This window comes from Pan paniscus, chromosome 15 (genome assembly GCF_029289425.2).
Source record: "Pan paniscus chromosome 15, NHGRI_mPanPan1-v2.0_pri, whole genome shotgun sequence".
NCBI lineage: Eukaryota > Metazoa > Chordata > Mammalia > Primates > Hominidae > Pan > Pan paniscus.
The window spans coordinates 56144797-56171434 of NC_073264.2; the positions used below are offsets into that span (position 1 = coordinate 56144797).

The following is a 26638-nucleotide window of genomic DNA, read 5'->3' on the forward strand; positions in this document are numbered from 1 at the left end:
TTAAAAGAATTTTAAAGGCAGTCCCTTACTAGCAAGATACTTTCTGACTTCAGGCACAAAGCATCAGTGAAACCAATCCAGAAAAAAAGGTTCTCATTGTCTAGGTCTTTTTGTTATACAACTAAGAGACTGGAGTTTATCTTTTCCCTTCAAGGCCCGGGGGTTAGTAGCTTTATAAATAATGGCAGTTCTGATCACAAATCTGATTGTATTTGCACCAAACATTAGAGTTAGCCTTCCTGCCTTAAATCTTGGTGCTCACTTTCCTTCCTTACTAATAAATGTTCTTTGTGGCATTTTTCCCCCCACAGAATAGGGCAGTTTAGTCTACATTAAAAACCTGTTCACCAGCCTGGCCAACATGGCAAAACCCCATCTCTACTAAAAATATAAAAATTAGCTGTGTGTGGTGGTGTATGCCTGTAATCCCAGCTACTCGGGAGGCTGAGGTAGAAAAATCGCTTGAACCCAGGAGGCGGAGGTTGCAGTGAGCTAAGATCGCGCCACTGCACTCCAGCCAGGGAGACAGCTAGACTCCATCTCAAAAAAACAAAACAAACAAACAAACAAAAAACCTGTTCAGGCAGATGTCCTTTCTCCTCAATGATTTTCGTAATGGTGTCTGGGAATCTGCTGTCTTTTGGTCAGCAGAAGCTGATTCTATTGCCATCTTGACCTTTTCTCTTTCTTTTTTTTTTTTTTTTGAGATGGAATTTCGCTCTTGATCCCCAGGCTGGAGTGCAATGGCATAATCTTGGCTCACTGCAACCTCCACCTCCCGGGTTCAAGTGATTCTCCTGCTTCAGCCTCCTGAGTAGCTGGGATTACAGGTGCCTGCCACTGTGCCTGGCTAATTTTTTGCATTTTTAGTAGAGACAGGGTTTCAACACGTTGGGCATGCTCTGACCTCAGGTGATCCACCCACCTCGGCCTCCCAAAATGCTGGGATTACAGGTGTGAGCCATCACACCCGGCCATCTTGACATTTTCGAAGCCAAATCTCTTTCTGATATTATCAAACTATCCTCTGCTGGTATTAAACTTTCCAGCTTTAGATCCTTCACCTACCTTTCACTTTAAGTTGTCAGATAATGACTTCACTTTTTCTGGAACCACATTAGAGTCTATAGCTATGCCTTTCTATTGCAATCCTATACCCACATAAAAGCTGCGTTTTCAATACAAGATAAAGTTATTTCACAAACAGTGCAAGGTTTTCATGCCTGCTGGCATAGCTGCAGTAACAGTGTCTCAAATTTCCTTTTCACAGTGGTCCTTACGCTGGATTCATTTATCTTGAAATAGTGAGCAACCGCAACTGCAGACCTCAATCTACAGTACATTATCAGGCAATTCAACTTTTCTCTCTTAATGTCATGACTTTTGTCTGCTTCTTAGGAGTATGTCCAGCATCACTAGTGGCACTTCATATGATTCCCATGGTGTTATTCAAAGTTTACGGCATTGGACTAAACATGATGAAAAATATATGAGAACCACCAGAGATGTCTTTTTACTGGGATAGGCAATTTACTGGAGAGACAAACTGCTCATGAGCATCATACAGTGTTTTAAGCAGATACAACCTCATACAGTGTTTTAAGCAGATACAACACTTAAGCTTACCGAAATAGCAACAGGAGGTGGCTATGAAATTATTACAGTAATACAGTATATACTACAGTTAATTTTATGTAGTGACGATTTAACACTGCATCTTTATGTTTGTTTACATTTCTCTTGACTGCGGATGGTCTGGAAATGTTTGAGTGTGTAAGTTTTAGTACATTTCAACTTTTTATAATAGATTTGTGTATATTTTATGGTAGTAAATGATAAAATACGCTAGTATCTACATAGATTTTATGCACTCATGACATACTTTTTCTTAATTTTTCCATATTTCTAGGCTACATGGTTCGTCTGCTAGTTTTTTCAAATTGTTAGAAACTGCCAAAAATTTTCTAATATGTGTATTGAAAAAAATCCACGTATAAGTAGACATACACAATTCAAATTCATGTTAAGGGTCAATTGTATATTTCTATCTCTAGCTCACATTTTTCTCTGAGCTTGAGACACAATTATCCAACTGTGTACTTTATCCCTCTAGTTGAATATCTCAAAGAAATCCTACAATAATCACATCCAAACGCAAACTCAATCTCCACCCACAGCTCTACCTCTGAAATACGCCCTTCTTCAAGTGTTCCTGTTATTTGCAAGTGGAAGCATCACTTTCTCAACTGTAACATTCAGAAATGTAGACGTTATCCCTGTTGCCTCTTTCTCCATCCTTAATATCTGATCCATCCTGTTGACTTTATCTTTTTAAATATTTCCTGAATGTATCCTCTTTTCTACACACCCATGTTTACTCTAGTCTAAGCTTCTATCACACTTACCCAAACTAATACAGGTATCTTCTAACAGTCTTTCTGCATCCATGAGTGCTCCTTTTCCAATTCATCCTCCATGCATTTTCTCAAAAACAAATCTGATCACGTCTCTCTGCTTCAAGCCTTTAATACCTTCCCAGTGCTTTTAGGATAAAACGAGATTCCTTAATAAAGTCCAGAAGGTCTTGGATAGGACATCCATTGCCTAACTTCACAGATTCATCTCTCACTAAACTCTGCATCACTCTCCACATTTTAGTAAGGCTATTTTCCTTCAGTTCTTTGAGCATACCATGATCCCTGGCCCCATTGGGCCTTTACACACAGTATTGCCTCTGCTTACTATGCCAACATCACCACCCCACCGCCACCACCACTCATCTCTTTATACTGCTTAATGCCTGCTCCGTCTTCAGATGGCGTCTCAAGAAACACTTGTCCAAAGAAGCCTTCCCTGACTCCTTTAACTAGATGAGCTTCTCCTCATACATGTTTATGACTGCACATATTACTTGTTTCTAAATACACATTTATTTTTGTGATTAATTTGTGTTCAATGCCTGTCAATCCAAAAAGACCTTAAGCTCAAAGGAGGAAAAGACTGTGTCTGGTTCGCTCTATTCTCTCTCTAGCCCCCAGCAAAAGAGACACACAAGTATTTTTTCAATGAATCAATCAACATAGAAGCGACAGTGGAAGCCTTGCAATCGAGCAGTAGTGCGTAAGAATGGGACTTGGAAAGATAAAAGGGACCAGAATAACCGTAGGAAAATATTATAGTTTAGAAATCAGAGGAAAAAATTGTTTTAAGCCGTCAAAAAGTTAAAAAAAAAATAAGCAAAAAAGGAAATAGCATCACTAAAGGCATGGAAGGATATCATTCCAAACAGAACAGGCCACCGAATTTGACAAGTAGGCAGTAACTAGTGATCTGACAAAATTAATAATGTAAGATGCAGGGAAGGGGAAAATATATAGAGAGAAGCTCGCATCTTTCCAACTCCTCTGGAAGTACGATTATAACTTTGTCGATATACTACAACTACCATGACGGCCCGAATCAAACAATAAATCTAAAGAAATATGTGTGCCATTTTAGATTTCAACATTATTCCTCTATCCGCATGAGTCATTTTCAGCTGACTGCACATATAAAGTTTAAGGATAAATGTTTTAACATTTGCACCTAAAACGTTCTGTTTCTCAAAGAACCTTACCTCCCAGAATCATCAAAACAGACCTCCGTGTGTCCCTCTGTATGCCCATATCTCATTGGCTTCCGTGTGGCAGGCATGTTTTCCTTTACCTATCTGAAAATGTTTTATAAAAGCCAGTCTTATTATTTCAAAAGAGAGAAAAGCAGCGAGGCTAGGGATAGGAAGAGAGCTTAGTCTCCTCTAGGGCCCGTTCTCCGCAGCCCGGTTTCCCCCACCCGAGTGACACCAGCGGGATAAGGCAGAGGGTCTGTCAGACAATAAGCTGGAAAGGGAACACGCATCTCCTTGGTGGACGCGGGCAGCCGGAGTGGGGACTCACCCGGGTGACCGAGCCTCCGCCACTGAGGATCCACAAGAGCCGCTTCCCGCGCTTCGGCTCGCTCACCACACTGCGCCTGCGCCGACCCGCCCACACCCAGCGCAGGTCCCGACAGAGGTCGCCGGGTGGTGGCGTCAGCTGCGGCGCCCTCCGCGTGGAAATTAGCCGGTTGCCCGGGCAAGTGAGGGAGGAAGGGAGGGAGCTGAACACGGAAGTGGTGGCGGCGCCCAGGGAACCGGCGGAGGCGATGACCGTGACGGCTGGGTTGGGACCAGAACGCCGAAGCGGGGTTGGGGGTGGCAGAAAAGCATCTGCTTTGTAAGACCTACACGAGGTGCAGGAGTGGTTGGGCCTCCCCTCTCCACTTAAGCAAGCGCCCAGACTGATGGCGATGGTGATGGCAGCAGTTACTCGGACAACCCCAGTTAAGCTGCGCTCCGGGAGGTGAGTGGGGGAAGGGTGGCCGCTGCCTGGCCTCGCAGGCCGGGGTCTTGTTCCTGCCCTCCAGGCTCTCCTCCCAGGAAACAATATCCGGATCCCTAAAAGGATCCGGTCTCTTCTTGGGGCCCAGTTAGCAGACAGATCTTTGAGCATCTTCTCTGGAAAAGAAGGCGAGATCTTCTAGAGCCTCTAATCTTGGCATCCTTCGTGCCCTCACCTTGTCGCTTCTGTAGAGATAAAGAAGGAATGACTTAATTTCTGTTCCGGTTGGTTCTCTTGGTACCTGAAGGTATAATTAATTAATGCTCAATTAATGCTTATTCTTTGCGACTCTATATATCCGTTATGAAGAAAGTAACTTGTGTTCTCTATTCAGATCCCACCTAAAGTTTACTGAAGTGAATATTTATAACCAAAAGAAGAGTTATAACTTAGTAGCCTTGAGTACTTACATTTGATCCATGCAATATCTGCTAAAGTCTTGGCCACTAAGTTTAAGTTTATGCTTTTCTTGTATCTTCATTCTCCATATTGGTACAGCAGCCTGTGATGAAAACCTTCAGAATGATATTCTTTCATTTGTACTTATCTTTGAGAATTTTTCTGCGTTTTTGTGATACCTTCCAGTATCAATCACATTTATTTTATTACCTGAGACGTTTCTCTGTTGAAGAGGTTTCCCTATTGTTTTTTTCAATCTAGTTCCATTGTGAAAAGTTGCAAACACACAGGCAAACCGTCGTGTTCTTACCGTGGGTGGCATTGTGTGAGGCGTTGTTTTTAGTACTAGAGCTCCAGATAGCCTTGCTAGACGCTGAGGTTTGTATATGAATGAAGAGGAAGAATGATTGGCTTAAAAACAACTTGGGATTTGTGGAAAAATAACCCACTGTTGATCTCCCGAAAGAGCAGTGGTACCAGAGATGATGCTTTCTGAGTGACCTAATTTTTTTTTTGGAGATCATTTGTTTTTTGGATAGACTGGCTTATAAATTTTTTCGTTCAAGTAACAATATCATTGGCTAGAGTACATAGAGTTCAAGATGAACTCTCATAATATTCGTCTCTATGTTGAATAAAGCGTGGTGAGATTTCTGGTTAGTACTATTCAGAGCTCAGCGTAAGAAGAATCTGCAAATTGGAACAAGTTACAGCTACAAAATGCCTTCACTATGATATCTGTAATACCCATGAGACTATGATTGGTGTCCACACATCTGTCATTTTCTCTTATCAATCAAGCCATTTGATTCATAGGTTAAAGAACAATTTTCTTTGCAGATTTTGCATGTATGGTAAAAGCTTGAGCCTCCGAGTTCAACAGTCCTGGGTTTTAATTCTAACTGACACATTGTGTGACCTTGAATATGTTCCTTTACTGAAAATCGAATTCCTCATCTCTAAAATGGAGATGACACCTACCTCCGTCGCATTGTTAGAGTATATAGGAGATACTCATGGATGTATAAAAGTAATTGTTATTAATATCTCATGTTACTAAAGGGGTGCTTTGGGTGGGTATTTAGTGTTTTTTGTTTAAAGTGGGATTTGTTTAAATAATTATCCAGTAAATTTTTCAAATATTAAAAAATGTATTCTTGTTTTTGCTAGTATCATGTTTTCACAATTCCATTTGTTTCAGTCAAATGGCTACAAATTGTAATACCTTCAGTGAGTTTATGGTCTTGCTGAGGGAAATAGACGTTCAAACAATATGATCAAGATGATAGTGCAGTAATGAAAGATGTGTAACTTAAATATTAGCAAAATTGTCTAGTTAGTTAAAATAACATAGTTTTTAAAAAAGAAATCAGTGTAGCTGTGTCACTGATATGAGTATCAAAAATTTTCCAAATGTAGTTATTTGTCATTAACAGTGCTTATCTCATAGGTGTGGGTGGCTAACTGAACTGACTGAAAATGATGCCAAAGTCACAGATTCAATTGCAGTGATGGTTAGTTAGCTTTGCTGTGTTGTAACCACTCATACTACCCTTAGACTCACAAATATTTTTGCTCCCAAGGACAATTGGGTGAGAAAACATGAGTACATTGCCATTCTACCAATGATGGTATTACCTATATAAAATCATGTGATCTTACAGGATTTATCTAAGAGGATATATCAGTATTGGCTTATGGAAGGAGTTTAAAAAATTATTTTCTAGTAAAATATGTACTTGGTGTAAAAATGATTAATCTTGTGAAAGGTAAGGCTAGAAGAGTGTAACAATAGCCAAGGAGACCAAAGTATTGAAAAAAGAAACATTGAAGGCACTTTAGAAATGTGAAGATTTTTATATTTCCAAATGTGTCCTGAAACTTACTAGCCTATTTAATAATTTTGGGGTAAATAGTACTTGTCTGTATGTATACTTAATATGATATAAAAGGCAATACAGTAAAAGTCATCCTCCTACTCATACTCCCAGCCATCCAGTTCCCCTGGCTAAAGACAGCCAGTATTTGATTCTTGTATTACATTAACACTAGATCCTTACTACAGCAAGATGAGATAATCAGTGTTATATAGATAGAAAAACAGAAAAGTTGTGATTTATCTAGTCTTTATCTAGTCACACACCTGCGAAATGTCAGAGCTAGAAATAGAACCCAGGTCTTTCACCTAGTCCAAGGTAGTCTACCGCACTGATTCTCCAAATCATAGCTGTTGCCACAAAACTTAGAATTTAGTAAAACATAAAGTCTAGAGTCACCTTTTACTAATTTGTACGTAAAACTTGTTACCCAACCTTAAATGTCAGCATATGTAATTGTTATAAAGCAGTGAAGAAAATATAATACAATCTTATAAAATCTTTGCCTGTTTCTACTTAAATCTATTTACTAAGTTAACTTCTAAAAAACTACAATTTTTTGTTTTAAAGAATTTAAAAATTTTTTAAAATAATATATTTAACATCAGGAATAATATAAAGTGCTTTGTGATATTTCAGAAATGGAAGAGCCTCCTTCACCTCAGATTTCTGAGGCACGTTTTTGTGCAGATTTTCTAGCCTTACATATAGCCTTTGTTTCCCCTCCCCTTTTTCTTAAAAAAATAGTGTTCTTTAAAAAAAGTGTTCCCACCTCTCATTTTTAGAAATGTACTTCTTCTAACATGAAAAGTTCTGAGTAATACTAGGAAGCAGTTAATATTTCTTTTCATTAAGTTCAGTGTATGTTGTTTTCATACCTTTTACTCCTGGCAGTAAAAACATGAGGTAGCTGGCATTATCCAGATTTTACAGTGGGAGAACTTAAGCTAAATTAGATTTTTTAAAACCAGGTAACATACCTAGTGAGTGGCAAAGTCTGAATTGTAGCCCACATTTGACAGTTCAGCAGCTCATGCTATTTCATCTTCACCATGTTTATTTTCAGATATGGTATAGTGAAAAACAGTGTAGGTTGTTAATTTTTTACAGATCTTTAAAACTTTAAAATTTTCTCTTTATGCTTAGTTGGTCTCACAAGAAAAAAGAATTCAAGGAAATAAGCCAAAATGTCAAAATTGCTTGCTTTTAAATAATGGAATTATAGCTTTTTTCCCCCTCCTTTTTAAACTTTTCTGAATGGTCCATGTATTATACAATGAGCATATATTGTTTTTATCATAACAAATTACAGATTGGAAGAAAAAATAAATGTTCAATCTAATTTATTCCATAAAATGGTTCAGTATTATATCTTAAATATTCTGTTTCTTAAATTCTGTTAATCTTCCTTCTGCTTTTAGAAGTTCAGGTACTGCCAGCTCGTAGTTTCTGCTTTCTTCACTCTAGATTAGCCTCTTCAGTGATGGGTTCCTAGATCTCTCTTCTTATCTTTAGCTAATAAGCTTAGGGAATGTACACTGATGTTAACAGATTAGCCCATTAATGTTTCCCCAAACTTTCTTCCACAAAAGGATTTGTGGCAAAGTAAAGACAGGAAGCTATGGTTTATGCAGATTTCTTTACTGAAGGATCTCCTGGGAACGTTTGCTAAATATGCACTGTAATCTTTGAGAGAAGAAGCATTTCCCAAACTTATTTGACAAGAGAACCTTTTTTTCTCCAGAATATGTGTTAACATCTTTCAGAACTAGTGTCCACAAGAGTACAGAGTGGGGAAAAGTGACATAAGCAAACTATAATTAGGAAAGCATGGAAAAAGTGGGGAGAAAGGGAAAGGAGGGTGTAGTGCTACCAAATCAATGATTCTTTTTTAGAAAATTGCAATTAAGTCCCATGAGCCCTGGCTCAGTAGCATGAAAAAAGGAGATACTTTAAAATATTTACTGGAAAATGAACCTGTATTGCTTCTGTAATGAGAAAACATTTGTTTTTTAGGTCAGATATTTTCCCATACAAACAAACCTGTTTTCAGATTTTTTTCTTAACATACCAAGGAGTTCATCTGTTGTCTGCTCTCCAGTGACTTCCGTTTGTGGAGCCTAAGTGTTTCTACAGAATCCAACTCAAATATCAAGGACTATGATCAGAATGCTTTCAAGGAGTTTTTGGGCACATGATGGCAGGTAAACTTTGGAATCATGAATTTCGTAGGGAAAGTTCCCAGGCTTAATTACTACCAGAATAATAATATATTTGTGAATTATTAATGTAGTATACTGAATTATTCTTTATAGGATCAAATGTATTCCAATTTAGTATTTACATTAGTTGTGGTGTTAGATGTATGTCAGCATCATAGACATAAGTAGTTCAATGAATAATTAACGTATGCAATAATGCTGTTATCCTACATCATAGAGGATACTAATTAATTTCCAGATAAATGAAGCTTATCCTTTTAATTATTGGATTTGAATTGTTTCCTGTAGAAATTTTGAATTAAAATCACCTTCTCAGCCTTAGTCAGTATTACTAAATGTTATTTAAATATTTTGTAATGAAAATTGACATAATGGGCACTCATTTTGTTATTGTTGTCATTATAATTTGTGGTAGAACCTGGGACCAAATAGTGGCAGAATCTGGGTACTTGTTTTCTTGAGAAGGCTTTTATATAAACTTGCTTTTTAAACATTTGCTTTTTGCTCATTAAGAAATATGACTTAAAAAAAAAAAAGATGTCATTCTGTACTCCCCAGGGCAATGTAACATAGCTGCCTTCGTAAAAAATTAATTATTGAATCAAGAGCCAAGGCAGCCTTTTCCCAAGTGATTCTTTCACCTTCTTTTTAAAAAGCTTTTTTGCAGCTACAGTCAAAGATCTTTGATTTGTCACCATCTTTCAAACCATCATTTTTGATTTCTGTGTCACATAAAATTGTTGGTAAAGCCACCTTATTATTCTTCTTCTACCTCATGTATACAAAGTTTTTTTTTTCTTTTGAGACGGAGTCTCACCCAGGTTAGAGTGCAGTGGCACGATCTCAGCTCACTGCAAGGTCCGCCTCCTGGGTTCATGCCATTCTCCTGCCTCAGCCTCCCGAGTAGCTAGGACTAGAGGCGCCTGCCACCACACCCGGCTAATTTTTTGTATTTTTAGTAGAGATGGGGCTTCACCGTGTTAGCCAGGATGGTCTCGATCTCCTGACCTCGTGATCCACCCACCTAGGCCTCCCAAAGTGCTGGGATTACAGGCGTGAGCCACCGCGCCCGGCCCTATACAAAGTTTTTATAAAATTTTAAGAATTAATGATAGGCTATCTGGAACAACTTGTTCGGATTCAGAACCCTACACTTTTTTTTTACATTCAGATTTTACATGTATGGACAAGATACGAAAGCACAATTTCAAAAAACTAATCTTTAGTCTTCATAACAATAAAAATAATTTTTCTCTCACTAAAATTAAGTTATTTTTATTGAAAGCAACATGATTGATTTTTTTATATTTTAGAATTTTGGTTCAAAGAAGCTTCTGGAAGAGATTAGAAAATTCTCTTTATATGTGTTTAAGTATAAAGATATGAAAGTTTGATAGACTTCTCTCTTTTTTTGTAACAGAATCAAATAATGGTGAAAGAAATTCTAAATATCTTTTTTCTGATAAGATCTCTCCATAGCACACAGTTATTTTTTAAGCAGTTACTTTCTCAGTAATTAAGATGTTACCTATGCCGAAAAGTGAATGATTAAATGTATGTGTTTTTAAAAAATATATCTATCTGCTAAGTAGCTTCTGAGAGCCACTTGTTATTTCAGTAATGGTTATGAAATTTAGAACACTTCTTATTTTGTGAAAGAAAAATGCACAACTCCTCTTAAAAGTTCAACAACTTATGTAAGTACTTTGTCTTGAGATAATTAGCAGACCTTGCATGTTATAAAACGTCTATGGTCATGTCTCATTACAAAGTATTTTAAAGATTCTCTTATTTAAAATAATACAATCCACGAAATATTCTAGTAAGATATAAACAGTAAAGCTGGGCACAGTGGCTCATGCCTGTAATTCCAGCACTTTGGGTGGCCGAGGTGGGTGGATCATTTGAGGTTGAGGAATTCAACACCAGCCTGGCCAACATGGTGAAACCCTGTCTCTACTAAAAATACAAAAATTAGCTGGGCGTGGTGGCACATGTCAGTAATCCCAGCTACTGGGGAGGCTGAGGCAGGAGAATCACTTGAACCTGGGAGGTGGAGGTTGCAGTGAGCCGAGATCGCACTGCTGCACTCCACCCTGGGTGACAGTGAGACCCTGTCTCAAAAACAAACAAAGAAAAAGATATAAACAGTACACTGAAAGTTAATAAAGAAATGGAGAGGGCTGGCTGCCATAATTTGTCAGCTTTTTGGAACTCCCATTCTTCTCTTAGGAACAGCACAGACAAATGACCATCTGACAATGCATGATGGTAACATTATCAACCATATTTAGTACTAATATTAGTTTTTGTATGTTTTAGACAAATATAAATAGAAAAATTTTCTTCCGACTTTGAAGACTAAAATATCTGATGACATTCTGGATCATATATTGATGGGGCAAAAGATAACATTTTATAAAAGTAGGACTTCTTGAGCATGAACTTAACAGTTCTCTAGCAAAAGAATAGCTACGCAAAATTTATATAAAGCTCTAATTCTGAGATAGATACAAAACAGTAACTAATCAGAAAGTTTTCAGGCCAGTCGCGGTGACTCATGCCTGTAATCTTAGCACTTTGGGAGGCCGAGGCAGGTGGATCACGAGGTCAGGAGTTCAAGACCAGCCTGGCCAAGATGGTGAAACCCCGTCTCTACTAAAAAAAACTACAAAAATTAGCCAGGCGCGGTGGCAGGTGCCTGTAATCCCAGCTACTTGGGAGGCTGAGGCAGGAGAATCACTTGCACCCAGGCAGCAGAGGTTGCGCCACTGCACTCCAGCCTGGGCGACAGAGTGAGACTTCACCTCAAAAAAAAAAAAAAGTTTTCATTGCGTTAACTCTCTCTGTCTCTCTTTTTTTTTTTTTTTCCTTGACATGGAATCTTGCTCTGTCGCCCAGGCTGGAGTGCAATGGTGCAATCTTGGCTCACTGCAACCGCCGCCTCCCAGGTTCAAGCCATTCTCCTGCTTCAGCCTCCCAAGTAGCTGGGACTACAGGTGCACGCCACCACACCCGGCTAATTTTTGTGTTTTTAGTAGAGAGGAGATTTTGCCATGTTGGCGAGGCTGGTCTCGAACTCCTGACCTCAGATGATCCACCCACCTCGGCCTCCCAAAGTACTGGGATTACAGACATGAGCCACCACGCCCGGCCTGCATTAGCTCTTTAAGTACAGGTGAACGTGTGGAAAACTCAACTAGGGCAGTGATATTTTTCACTTTATTTTATGGACATCTACAGCATTAGCACACGTAAAAACAGTTAACCTAAAATCCAAACACACTTGATTGACTGGTACCTGTAACATACAAGTTGGGAGTCTTGCAAAAGAAAACCTGTTTTGTTAGCGTGTAAACTTGTTCTTTGGGGGAAGACGTCAAATTGTTCTGTAACTTCATGGTCTATGAGTTTCACCTGTATCTGACATATGGATCCTTTTTCACTTTGAAACATTAGTTTTCCTCCTGAAAATTATATTTGCTCATGAAAATCTCTTTACCTTGTAGTAACACTGCACTAGAGACAGAGGTATTCTGTGATTTCTTCATTATGAAGAAAACTGTAAAGCCAATAAGACTGGCTTAGGTGCTTTAACAAAACAACATATGTAATCTTTGTTTCTTTTTAAAACAAAAAGAAAATATGAACATATATGTTAACATATATTGACTAATTAATACATTTAGGACCTGAGCTGAATACATGCATTATTTTATCCCCAACAGCCCAGTGAAATAGATAGCATTAGTACCTCCATTTTACATGTGAATGCACTGATGTTTCAAGGTTATATGGCTAGCACAAAACAGAAACTGGACTCAAACCATGTTTCTTTTTTTTTTTTCCTTCCAGAAATATTTTAATAAAAATTGGCCATTTCCAAGAAACACCCAGTGCATGCCCATGAATAAAAGAGAAACATAACAAAATAGAAAATTTACCATATGGCTATGATTTAAAGAAAAAAAAAATGCGGACACGAGCACATTAGCAAAATATTAAAGTCACATGCCTTCTTATGGACTCAAACCATGTTTCTAATGCCTGCCGCCGCTATGCTGTGGGAATGCATCCTTGCCATCCATATACATATATAGAGATACTGAGAATGTTAAAGTGGTTACTGCTGGGTGGTGGGATTATGGATATATTTACTTTTTCCTTATAACTTTATGCCTAGTTTGGGTTTTCCATGGTGAGCATGAATTTTCCTTCTCAGAAAGACTTAGTATCTCCTCTTTATCTCTAGGCTTCTAAAATTAGAATAATGTACTTTGATGTTGAGTGGGATCTTTCAATATGGAGGTGCCTGTCCTTTAGTCCTGGGACATTTTCTAACCTTTTTTTTTTTTTTGAGATGAAGTCTCACTCTTGTCCCTCAGGGTGGAGTGCGATGGCATGATCTTGGCTCACTGCAACCTCTGCCTCCAGGGTTCAAGTGATTCTCCTGCCTCAGCCCCCCGAGTAGCTGGGATTACAGGTGGCTGCCACCACACCCAGCTAATTTTTGTATTTTTAGTAGAGACGGGATTTTACCATGTTGGCCAGGCTGGTCTAGAACTCCTGACCTCAGGTGATCCACCCGCCTCGGCCTCCCAAAGTGCTGGGATTACAGGCTTGAGCCACCACACCCGGCCATTCCTGGGAAATTTTCTAATATAGTTTCTTTAATAATTTCTCCCGTCCATTTTGTTGTTTTCTGTGAAATGCCTATATTAATCTCTAATTTTCTTGTCTTTTCTGTCTAGTTAACCATTTTTTCCTATTTGCTGTATTAGTTCCTAAGCATACCCACGAACTTTTCTATTGAATATTTTATTTCAGGCCAGGTGCAGTGGCTCACACCTGAAAATCCAAGCACTTTGGGAGCCAAGGTGGGCAGATCACTTGAGCCCAGGAGTTCAAGACCAGCCTAGATAACATGGCAGGACCCCATCTCTACAAAAAAATACAAAAATTAGCCAGGCATGGTGGCATGCACCTGTAGTCCCAGTTATTTGGGAGGCTGAGGCAGGAGGATCACTTGAGCCCTGGGAAACAGAGGTTGCAGTGAGCTGAGATCAGTGCCACTGTACTCCAGCCTGGGTGACAAAGTGAGACCCTGTCTCAATAAAAAAAAAAAATTATTTTAGCAATCATATTTTTTTTTTTTTTGAGACAGAGTCTCACTCTGTCACCCAGGCTAGAGTGCAGTGGCATGATCTCGGCTCACCACAGCCTCCACCACCCGGGTTCAAGCAATTCTCCTGCCTCAGCCTCCCGAGTAGCTGGGACTACAGGTGCCTACCACTGTGCCCAGCTAATTTTTGTAGTTTTAGTAGAGACAGGGTTTCACCATCTTGGCCAGGCTGGTCTTGAACTCCTGACCTGATGATCCACCTGCCTCCCAAAGTCCTGGGATTACAGGCACGAGCCACCGTGCCTGGACTAACAATCATATTTTTAATTTCCTAAAAAAATTCTTATTCTAGTTGTCTCCACCTCTTTTTTTTTTTATTTTTTTTATTTTTATTTTAGAAGGAATTTCACTTTTGTCACCCAGGCTGGAGTGCAGGGGTGCAATCTCGGCTTACTGCAACCTCCGCCTCCCGGATTCAAGCGATTCTCCTGCCTCAGCCGCCCAAGTAGCTGGGATTACAGGCGCCTGCCACCGCACCCAGCTAATTTTTATATTTTTAGTAGAGACAGGGTTTCACCATGTTGGCCAAGCTGGTCTCGAACTCCTGATCTCAGGTGATCCTCCCGCCTCGGCCTCCCAAAGTGCTGGGATTACAGGCATGAGCCACTGTGCCCGGCCCCCACCTCCTTTTTATACCATCTTACTTATTCATAGTTGTAATATCTTTTCTTGACTTGAAGTAAGTCAATTTTAGTTTCTACTCTTTCCATGGTTATTGCTTTCTCCAAATTCTGTATATTTTGTTATTTCATATATGTTAGAAGCTTTCCTCAAAAGTCTTATATTAGTCTGTTCTCATGCTATTAAAGACATACCCAAGACTGGGTAATTTATAAAGCAAAGAGATTTAATTGACTCACAGTTCCACATGGCTGGGGAGGCCTCATAATCATGGCAGAAGGTGAATGAGGAGCAAAGTCACATCTTACATGGTGGCAAGCAAGAGAGCTTGTGCAGGGGAACTCCCATTTATAAAACCATCAGATCTCAAGAGACTTATTACCATGAGAACAGTATGGGGGAAACTGCCCTCATGATTCAATTATCTCCACCTGGCTGCACCCTTGACACATAGGGATTATTGCAATTCAAAGTGAAATTTGGGTGGGACACAGGCAAACAATATCAAGTCTGATAACCCAGGAGTGTTCTTTCATAGTTTAGAGTGTACAGCTATGTTGCCTGGAAGCTGTGTGTGAGTAGCCAGGGCCTGTGGATATGTGTGCTTCACTGTATGCTTGGGTGGTCTTCTAGCTTTTTATTGGAGGATTCCCAGCTATCAGCTTTGACAGATCTTTTCTCTTTGGCCATTCTCTTTCTCCAGGAAAGTATCTGCCACTCTTCTGTTAGGGAGGTATAAATCTAGCTGCTGGAGTTCTGGGAGCTGGATGGCAGAAGAGAACAAGGAACTTTTACTTTGTTTCTGTTTTTTAGGCCCAGTCTTCCCCTCCACCCTCTGCTGTGTCTGGTATTTAAAGTCCTGAGCCCACCTAGTTCAGTTTCTCCAAATAATAAATGTCCCATCTCCTCTAAATGTGGATAAGAAACTGAGAAATCTACCTGCTCTTAGGCAGAATTTCAACTTATCTCCCCATGTTCCACCCTGTTCTCCACCCAGACTTTCTGTAGCACCCAGTGCCTGTGGGTCCTGAATTGTACCTGCTCTGTTGGCTTGTGTCTTATCTGTGTTACCTCTGTGCCTGATGTCTGTCACCTGCATCTCTGCTGCTGAGTCAGTTATTGTTCATTTGTTTTCTGTACTTCTATTTTATGACTCAGGTTATAGATATCTGTTCATTTCATTGAAGAAGAGGTTTGTGATTTTATTTCTCATATTTTCTTGTTGTTTGGACTGACTTCTGAGAGAAGGGTGGGGCAAAAAGATGTTTACTCAGCCATTTTCTGACTGGAGTAATTTTTGTTTTATAATGAGAAAAAACCAAAAAGCTGTCTTCATCTTGAGGGGAAATTAAGTTACACTACTCATTGAGAAATTTAGGGCTGGGCTCAGTGGCTCATGCTTGTAATCCCAGCACTTTCACTTGAGCCCGGGAGTTCAAGACCAGCCTGGGCAACCTAGGGAGACTCTGTCTCTACAAAAAAATTTTAAAAATTAGTCTGGCATGGTGGCACGTGCCTGTATTCCCTACTACTCCAGAGGCTGAGGCAGGAGAGTCACTTGAGCCTGGGAGGTCGAGGCTGCAGCAAGCCATGATTGCACCACTGCACTCCAGCCTGGGCGATAGAGACCCTGTCTTAAAAAAATAAAATGAATTTAGTAGAAATGGGAACAGTTACGACCAAGAAAGCATTATAATAATCACTGAAACATTTTATAAGCAGACTTAGTTGTTTTTGAAGGTAGCAAGAAGTTTGAGAGAGAAATTGAAGTAGGGCCTTGGTAAAGGTGAGAATGTCATCAAGAACACAGGTAGAGGCCAGGCGCGATGGCTCATGCCTGTAATCCCACCACTTTAGGAGGCCGAGGTGGGCGGACCACGAAATCAGGAGATCGAGACCATCCTGGCTAACATGGTGAAACCTCGTCTCTACTAAAAATACAAAAAAAAAATCAGCCGGGCATGGTGGTGGGCACCTGTAGTCCCAGCTACTCTGGAGGCTGAGGCAGGAGAATGGAGTGAACCCAGGAGGTCGAGCTTGCAGTGAGCCGAGATCGTGCCACTGCACTCCAGCCCAGGCAACAGAGCAAGACTCCGTCTCAAAAAAGAAAAAGAAAAAAAGAACACAGGTAGAGAGCTTAGCTCTCATATGGAAGTGAAGGAAGAAATGCCACAATTTAGAGGTAGCAAGGAGACAAGACTAGAGGTCACACTCATAAGTGAAGTTCATTTAGTAAATAAAAGTGCCAAGCATTTCAAACCTTATTAATAAATGACTCTTCATATTCTTCAGCCCATCTTGTTGCTTCTAATTTTTGTTCAATGGAATTTAGTCAATGAACAGCCAAAGCAGGCAGTTGAATACAATTTTGGCTGTGCTAAGTGATGAAGTTTCTTTCAAAATTAAATAAGAAATACTTTTCCTTAAAGATCTTAAATGGTTATATATCATTGAGCACACTAAATCAAAATACAGTTGTCTCTGCGTATCCAAGGGAGATTGGTTCTAGGACCTCTGCAGATACCAAAGTCCATGGATGTTCAAATCCCTTAAAATAAAATGGAGTGATATTAGCACATAACCTACACATGTCCTCCCAAACACTTTTAATCATTTCTAGATTACTTATAATACTACAATGTAAATGCTATATAAAGAGTTATTATAGGCCGGGCGCACTGGCTCACACCTGTAATCCCAGCACTTTGGGAGGTCGAGGCAGGCAGATCACAAGGTCAGGAGATCGAGACCATCCTGGCTAACACGGTGAAACCCCGTCTCTTCTAAAAATACAAAAAATTAGCTGGGCGTGGTCGTGGGCGCCTGTAGTCCCAGCTACTCGGGAGGCTGAGGCAGGAGAATGGCATGTACCCGGGAGGCAGAGCTTGCAGTGAGTCGATATCATGCCACTGCACTCCAGCCTGGGCGACAGAGCGAGACTCCATCTCAAAAAAAAAAAGAGTTATTATACTGTATTGCTTTTAATTTATTGGGGATTTTTTCCTCGAATATTTTCAATCTACAATTGGTTGAATCTGAGGATGGAGAACCCATGGATATGGAGGACTGACCATAATAACTATAATCACCAGATGGTTTTTTTTTTTTTTTTTGGAACTGGGGTCTCACTCTGTCACTCAGACTGGAGTGCAGTGACACGATCATGGCTCACTGCAACCTCTGCCTCCCAGGCTCATACAATCCTCCCAGGCTCCTGTGTAGCCGAGACCACAGGCGTGCGCCACCACACCCAGCTAATTTTTTGTATTTTTGTTAGAGACAGGGTTTTGCCATGTTGCCCAGGCTGGTCCCAAAGTCAGCTCAGGTGATCCACCCACCTTGGCCTCCCAAAGTGCTGAGATTACAGGCATGAGCCACTGCACCTGGCCTTAGAAATGGAGTTCTTTATATGGCAAGTCTTTATTATTAGTTCACACTTTTAAACACTTGACAGTCATATTTTCTGATATAGATACTTGTTTCAAATCCCACTACTTTGAAAATGGATTCAAGTGTCTGTAGACATTTACTTGACTGTTGGGATTTTTAAATTTTCCTGTGACATAATCAGACAATCATATCAGACTGTTGAGTATGACTGATTTTTTTTGTTGCAAAATTTATTTTTCATTTGTAAAATATTTGAGATTATAGGACCCCTTCCCCAAGTTCCTGGCGTAAATCTTTTTTTTTTTTCCTCCAAGACAGAGTCTTGCTCTGTCACCCAGGCTGGAGTGCAGAGGTGCGATCTCAGCCCACTGCAACCTCTGCCTCCCGGGTTCAAGCAGTTCTCCTCAGCCTCCCGAGTAGCTGGGATTACAGGCACCCGTCACTGTGCCTGGCTAATTTTTGTATTTTTAATAGAGACAGGGTGTCACCATGTTGGCCGGGCTGGTCTCGAACTCCTGACCTCATGATCCACCCGCCTCAGCCTCCCAAAGAGCTCGGATTACAGGTGTGAGCCACCGTGCCTAGCCAACCCTAAATCTATTTTTTTTTTTTTTTTTTGAGATGAAGTCTCGCTCTGTCCCCCAGGCTGGAGTGCCGTGGCGCGGTCTCGGTTCACCACAACCTCCACCTCCTGGGTTCAAGTGATTCTCCTGCCTCAGCCTCCTGAGTAGCTGGGATTACAGGCGTGCGCTGTTGCACCTGGCTAATTTTTTGTATTTTTAGTAGAGATGGGGTTTCACTGTGTTGGCCAGGCTGGGCTGGTCATGAACTCCTGACCTCAGGTAATCCGCCCGCCTCAGCCTCTCAAAGTGCTAGTATTACCACCTCGCCTGGCAACCCTAAATCTTATTCTGCATAAGAATACTTAAGTAAATTCCATTTACAAACAATCATTATCATTAGTCTTCATGAAACTCGGTATTTTACATTGCAAATTCTAGTATGTTTTACCAACTTCAGAGGAAAGGCAGTGCCTTATAGAAATTTATCTGCTTGCTTTCAAATGATCAAGAATACAAATGAGTATGTGTTTAAAATGGCTAATTTTTATCAATTTTGTATTTTCTAAAAATTGCCTAGACTAATGGTAAAGTTGACTAATTATTGAAGTGAGTTTAAAACACTGTATTGGGAATGCTTACTGAGCATTTTTGCTGTTCAATGGTGATTGTTTATTTAATAAATTCTTACAGCTTTACAACTTAAAATTGTTCATATTTTAATCAGTAGGGAAGGAAATAGGGAGAAGAAGGTGAAGGAACTATGTAGGGTAGTAGTTCTCAAATACCAGCTCATAGATTTGTGTCTGTCTTCTACAAATAATTCACTGGTCTGCTGTGAAATAAGAAAACTATGGTAAGGAGAGATGAGCATAAGATATACTTCAAGACTAGAAACTATTCACATTTGAGCATTTATTATGGTTGATAGAGGAGGCTTGGCTTTTTCTTATCCACACTGAAAATTAGCTATGAGAAAGGAACTCACTCTTCACTCTATGGCACTATTAAGTTATCATGTATATTATATAATATATAGCATGTTATTTAAGTGGGAACAAAGTGTCTTGGGACTCCCTTCCAACATCTCTTTTTCATGTACTAACTGTGCTTTTCCCTCTTGTGTCTAATTGAAGCTTAATATGTAAACTAGACAAGGTAGATGACAAATGGTTAATGACTTTTTTTTGTTTTCTTTAGATACATCCAGAAAGTGCCCAGAAGAAACTTCCTGCTGGAAAAATTGAAAAAGCAGTATTTATAACATTAGAATCTGGATAATTTGTTAACATGGCAGAAAATAATGAAAATATTAGTAAAAATGTAGATGTAAGGCCCAAAACTAGTCGGAGCAGAAGTGCCGACAGAAAAGACGGTTATGTGTGGAGTGGAAAGAAGTTATCTTGGTCAAAAAAGAGTGAGAGTTATTCAGATGCTGAGACAGTGAATGGTATAGAGAAAACCGAAGTGTCTTTAAGGAACCAAGAAAGGAAGCACAGCTGTTCATCCATTGAGTTGGACTTAGATCATTCCTGTGGGCATCGATTTTTAGGCCGATCTCTTAAACAGAAACTGCAAGATGCCGTGGGGCAGTGTTTTCCAATAAAGAATTGTAGTAGTCGGCACTCTTCAGGGCTTCCGTCTAAAAGGAAAATTCATATCAGTGAACTCATGTTAGATAAGTGTCCTTTCCCACCTCGATCAGATTTAGCCTTTAGGTGGCATTTTATTAAACGACACACTGCTCCTATAAATTCCAAATCAGATGAATGGGTAAGCACAGACTTGTCTCAGACTGAATTGAGGGATGGTCAGCTAAAACGAAGAAATATGGAAGAAAATATAAACTGTTTCTCACATACCAATGTTCAGCCCTGTGTCATAACCACCGACAATGCTTTGTGTAGAGAAGGTCCTATGACTGGCTCTGTGATGAACCTGGTTTCAAATAACAGTATAGAAGATAGTGATATGGATTCCGATGATGAAATTCTAACACTTTGCACAAGTTCCAGAAAAAGAAACAAACCCAAATGGGAATTGGATGATGAAATCCTGCAGTTGGAAACACCTCCTAAATACCACACGCAGATTGATTATGTCCACTGTCTTGTACCAGACCTCCTTCAGATCAATAACAACCCATGTTACTGGGGAGTGATGGATAAATACGCAGCCGAAGCACTACTGGAAGGAAAACCAGAGGGTACCTTTTTACTTCGAGACTCAGCACAGGAAGACTATTTATTCTCTGTTAGTTTTAGACGCTATAGTCGTTCTCTTCATGCTAGAATTGAACAGTGGAATCACAACTTTAGCTTTGATGCACATGACCCCTGTGTCTTCCATTCTCCTGACATTACTGGGCTCCTAGAACATTATAAGGACCCAAGCGCCTGTATGTTCTTTGAACCACTTCTATCCACTCCCTTAATTCGGACTTTCCCTTTTTCCCTGCAGCATATATGCAGAACAGTTATTTGTAACTGTACAACTTACGATGGCATCGATGCCCTTCCAATTCCTTCTTCTATGAAATTATATCTAAAGGAATATCATTATAAATCAAAAGTTAGAGTACTCAGGATTGATGCACCAGAACAGCAATGCTAGTAACAGGATAGGAACATGGGAATGATAATATATATTTTTTCTTTTAATATTTTATTTTTCTTTTTATGCCACTTTGGATTTTTCCACAAAGGCAGTGGTGTCCAAAATAAAATCTCTGCCCTAAATTTTACTAATAAATCCATTTTTCTAGTGATACACAAATTGTTTAAGGTTATACACTAGAGCTTAAATAGATATTTTTAACCAGGTGTTTGGTTTTTGTTTTTACCGTGTAGGTTGTATACTTACATTTTTTCTTTCCTTAATTTATACATGATCCTTTTTTCTTTCCTTAATTTATACATGATCCAGGCACATTTGAAATTTGGTAGGCATTGCAAACACATTTGAATATTGTGTATTTCATACTATTCTTTAAAAGTAATCTTATGTCCTTTCCTACCTGTAAAATATTTTGTTAATCTATGCCATTAGTAGTATTATATATAAAATATAGTTCCCCGTCCCCCTTTTCATTGAGTTTGATATTCTTCAGTAAAGCTGAATGTTGTAATTCACCATTCATACTAATGTTATTGACGTTTGTAACTTACTAATAGGGATGTTAAAGGTAATAAAACCAAGTCAAACTTGGTGTATTTTTATTTTAAATATTAACTCTAAAGCAGGATTACTAAATTTGATTAATCTGGTCAATGAGAATCAAATGGAAACATATCATTCTGGAGGTGCACTTACTCTTCTACAATGTGGCCGGATCATTTGTCATTCCCGAATAGGTCTTTCTCTCAACCTGCAAGAGCTAAACCATCTTCAAAACATAAATCTTGTTCCTTTCTCATTGGAAGCTTTGAAAATAATGATAACACTATTAGTAGCTAGTAGTTACTAAAGTGCTAAAGTAATTGTGGGGTTTTTCTGTATTAGCTTATGAACTGTTGCTTCTACTTAGCCCTTTTATAGAAACTGAGCTGTTACTTTGGGGAAATTCCACAATGTATTAGCAGCCACAAATTTCCACTGGTAACCAAAGAGTACCTAAGTAGTTTTTCATTATTTTAAGTTGAATTTGAATAAAGATTCCAGAAATAAACATGGAGCTCAGTATTCAGGAAGCTTAATATTGTTTTTGATCTACAAGATCCAAATAATTATCCCTATCTTCAGAATTAACTTAGTCTGTAATGTGGCTTCAAAAAAAGAAAGCCTTTTGACAGCTACATGACTTACACCATACAGAACAGTACTGGACAAAAGGGGTGATATTTTAAATTTACTATCCCAGAAACAGGGCAACGTTTTTAGAAACATCTTTAGCCCAAGGTAACTAGTAAAAATAAATGGAGTGGTATCCTATCTTCTTTTTTTAAGGAATCAATGAATAATAAATGTAGATAGACAATTTTCTTCTGGTGAGCTGTCTAACCCTTTGTACACATTGACATTTTTAATATCGTAACTGATTTCTTGATGCTAGTTTAGCTATATTAGGAAACTGCTTCTACCTAGATTGAAATAAATTTGACTCATAAACTTCCAAGTTAGAACAAATATTTCTTCATTATTGTTGCTTTTACGTGAGTAGCATTTCCCTATCTTGCAGTTCTGTTAACATGAAAATGGCATTTTTCCATAATAGCTTTAAAATAATTTTTTAGTAATTATTACAAAATTAAGGAAAATCTCTATTACCGTTATCTTTTAGCATTTTTTTTTCCTCAGTGATCTCAAGATTGTCTTAGTCTCAGTGAGATGTAGCTACAAAAATGGCACCTCTTAGCAGTGATGAGGCTCAGGATATCATAACACCAATGTCAGGATAAATATCTCTTCTAAAGACGATATTTACCTTTTACAAGGTTAGAAAAGTCTCATACTACCTCATCTTTATTGTGGCGCTTTTGTAGATCACTGAGAAGCTTATCTTATTAACCAATATACCACTTCCTAAATATCCATCTTTGGTGAAAGAAAATAGTGTGGTAAGAGTACCCATGATTATAGTTTTTTATCAGAATTTGATAAGATTTTCTGTTTCTGTGAAACAATTATTTTAAATATTTTTCTTTTAAAAATAACTTTTTATCAGTACAGAAAAACCTAAGGGATGACTAGCTTACAAATATTCTGTTAAGGGGTAGTTTTATAAAGAAAAATGATATATAATTATGTTGTCTTTTATAGTGTTAAAATTAGTATTTATATGAAAGTCAAGATCTAAGTACCTTTTCATATAATTCAAACTGATTGCTTGTGATATGTTTTCTCTGGCTTTTTTATTTTTTCAACTTCAAGGTATTAACAGCTGTTAACACTTAAAAAGTACTGCCACATATGTAGCCTTGAAGTAGTTGATCTAATAAATGAGAGCAGGGAGGAGATTCATTGACTCTGAAATGATTTTTATTTTTCCTTTGGTATTTGCTACAGTGAAAAGAAGTTTGGAAAGTAGATACATAAAGACTTGAGAAGGGAATTGTTTAAGGGAAAAGAAAAGAGTAATAATTTTTTTTAAAACATTAAGGAATTGGAATTCAGAAAGGTTACCCCCTTCCTCTGTGTCTTTGTAAGGATACATTTGGAAGAACATACAGTATTCAGAAACTAACCTATATAAAATGTAAACAATATATTGATTGCACTATATAAATGAGTAAATTTTGAGAGGAACAATGTGGGAATGTATAAATTTGTCTAAAATTTTGTAACTGTTGAACAAAGGGAAGATTTGAACAGTGTAAATTCCAGAGTTGAGAAAGCATTTAGCATGGTGGAAATGTGGAGAGCTTATTGGTGAGAGAGGATGGAGCTAAGAGAAATAAGATCAAATATTAAAATTAGGAATTTAGGCATTACCTCAGGGAAAAGCCTTGACAGTGAAAAGAAACTACTTAATCGCTAATAGCTAGTCTGGACCAGACACTTAACTGCGCTTTGGGAATCATCCTGGGCTAATCAGGAAATAAACTTGACTTTTCTATTTTTCTCTGAAGCTTTACAGGACATACTCCCACTCCCATTTTTTTCTAAGCCTACAGCATCTTGATTCATAGTATAATTCCTGAAGTATGCTCAATGGACTTTTTAAGGTTCCTTTAGCATTTTTGTATAGAGTTATATGTGATCTTTCTATAACCATGCCATTCACTTAAATAATTCATGAAGGGAATGGTTTAATTTAAAGGAAGACCTAATAGGAAGAAGATTAAAGGAAGCTTTTAGTCAGCCTGTGGCTAGATTTATTGATTTGGTGATCAAACCTGTGCTATTTCCTGAATTTCAGCTAATGGCCAACTGTGGTCAAAGAATGGCTTTCAGTTAAAGTTTTGACTTCTTATTATAAATAATATAAAGAATGTCTCAGTAATTAGAAATCCCTTAATAAGTAGAACAAATGTGGCAAGTAGGACTCCTATCGGTATACAAATTCCATTTCTTTTTATAAGAAAAACACATAAACCATTATCATTTATTCATGAGCCAAAGCCATTAAGAAGATAAATCCAGTTATCAGCTTCCTGTCTCTGAAGTTTGGATCATTTTATAGATCCACGCAATAGAGAGCTTCCTTCCTATGAAACAAAAACCTTGAGATCTCTTTTTTTTTGAGACAGAGTCTCGCTGTTGTCAGCCCAGGCTGGAGTGCAAGGGCGCAATCTCGGTTCACTGCAACCTCTGCCTTCCAGGTTCCAGCAATTCTCCTACCTCAGCTCCCAAGTAGCTGAGATGACAGGCGTGTGCCACCACGCCCAGCTAATTTTTGTATTTTTAGTAGAGATGGTGTTTCACTATATTGGCCAGGCTGGTCTCAAACTCCTGACCTCAGGTGACCACCCGCCTCGGCCTCCCAAAGTGCTGGGATTACAGGCATGAGCCACTGTGCCCAGCCAAGATCTAACTCTTACGCTTACTTTTCATTAAAATATTTCTTGTCGCTTTTAGCTATTGTCAGAATCCAATAAACAGCTTACGCATTCATTTTGGTAAAGCAAATTTCACAGGAAAATAGACAAAATTATAAGAGATTCCTGGAGACAACACAAGGAAAACAATGTTTAAAAGCAAAATAGCCTGTGTAATGTTAGGTAATGTAATGCCCAAGTGAATAAAAGATTTTTCGTCAAGCAAACTACTGTTCCTACTTTGGGGGGAAAAAGTCAGTTTTACATTTGTAATTTAAGGAAAGAACAGAAAGCACAAAGGTTTTTCTTTTCTTTATTAATGGCCTACTAGAAATGAGCAGTGCAAGAGTCTACCTGTACTATTCTAATACAGTAAGATATTGGACACAAAATGGAGGTAACTTTTTAAAATAGATTGGCTTGGAAGTTGAAATGTAGATTAATGGATATAACCCAATAGAAAGGGATTTTCAAATAAAACCAAAGTCTATTTTTTTATTTACTTTCTAATTTTGAACAGATGACTCAGTCCTAAATCTTTGCCTTTATTTCCTATAAAATGTAGGTGATACTTGTAACTCGACTTCCTGGAGGTTAATTCTTCAGCAAGAGGTGACCCTGGGAGCATACTTTAAAATAATTGCTGTACAGCCATTGAGTACTAACGTGATGATAGGTTTTCAAAATATCTTTGTAGTGGATGCTGCATAATTACATTCACTTCTCTTAGACTGTAAAAGACTTTCTTGACTTGTTTTAACAGTAGAGATAGAAGTACAATTTGAATTTATGGTTTAGGCTCTGCAATTAGAGGAACAATTGCAGTTTCCTCCTACCCTTCATATGGTCTGTGTAAAACTGATGTTTGCTTAACTTATTTTAAAAGTTGATTACGTTTTCAGAAAATAAAGATAATCACTTTTGCCATGGTTATAATCAAATCTAAGCTTTCAGACTTGAGAGCCATGGTGTAAAACTCAAGGAGGTTTATTTAAATTATGCTGACTTTGCTAGAATTGGATAAATTCTGTATAAGCCAAGTATGAGTTCACATGTACTCGAATATACAGTTTTCACAAAGCTATTACTCTCGTCAGTCAGGCTTGTATGATCTATTCCTTACCACAAAAGAAGTAGACAATTGCCACTTTTATTTCTAATCCTTAAGTTGAATGTTTCTTCTTGGATGTAAGTTCAAATAAATTGATCTGGATAAATTTTCATTTCTACTTAATTAAAACTTCCTATGTAAAATCCAAAGGCTTTGTGTTTTATTTTAAAAACATAGTCTTTACTTCACACATTCAACTTAGAATCTGAAAAAGATAGAGAAACCCATATTCTTACATATTTTCTAATTTATAATACACTCCTTTTAGTTTTTTTGTGTTTGGGACTTCCAGAAGCAGGTGCCAAAATGTGATTAGAGGTGCAAGAGATTTATTTGGAGTGAAACACCTAGAAAGATAGAGAAGGGAGCAGAAGGTGGGGAA

General features: G+C 38.4%; 2 protein-coding genes across 8 annotated transcripts in view; one reads left to right on the plus strand and one right to left on the minus strand.

Moving 5' to 3' along the window:
• Positions 1-4025, minus strand: part of WDHD1 (WD repeat and HMG-box DNA binding protein 1) — an 85164-nt gene extending 81139 nt beyond the window's left edge. For 2 of the 4 annotated variants that reach the window (XM_034937586.3, XM_003831693.6), the window contains exons 1-2: positions 3936-4025; positions 3617-3709 (exon numbers count right to left, since the gene is read on the minus strand). In XM_034937586.3, coding sequence (XP_034793477.1) covers positions 3617-3693 — 77 coding nt within the window. In that variant the 5' untranslated portion in view covers positions 3694-3709; positions 3936-4025. Of the gene's footprint in view, positions 1-2405; positions 2542-3616; positions 3710-3935 lie in introns of those variants that run through there. The other 2 variants (XM_063596224.1, XM_034937587.1) reach the window with 2 other exon arrangements.
• On the plus strand, positions 4003-26405 carry SOCS4 (suppressor of cytokine signaling 4). 4 transcript variants are annotated; one of them, XM_008957048.5, is made up of 3 exons: positions 4003-4379; positions 8796-8898; positions 19870-26405. In XM_008957048.5, exon 3 carries the CDS (start codon positions 19960-19962, stop codon positions 21280-21282), a length of 1323 nt encoding a protein of 440 aa, XP_008955296.1. In that variant the 5' UTR covers positions 4003-4379; positions 8796-8898; positions 19870-19959; the 3' UTR covers positions 21283-26405. The 4 variants fall into 4 exon arrangements, with proteins under 4 accessions (XP_008955296.1, XP_003831739.1, XP_054953584.1 ...); XM_055097609.1 differs by having other exon boundaries at positions 4028-4379; positions 8711-8898; XM_003831690.4 differs by having other exon boundaries at positions 4039-4379; positions 8770-8898.
• Positions 26406-26638: the final 233 nt, after the last annotated feature.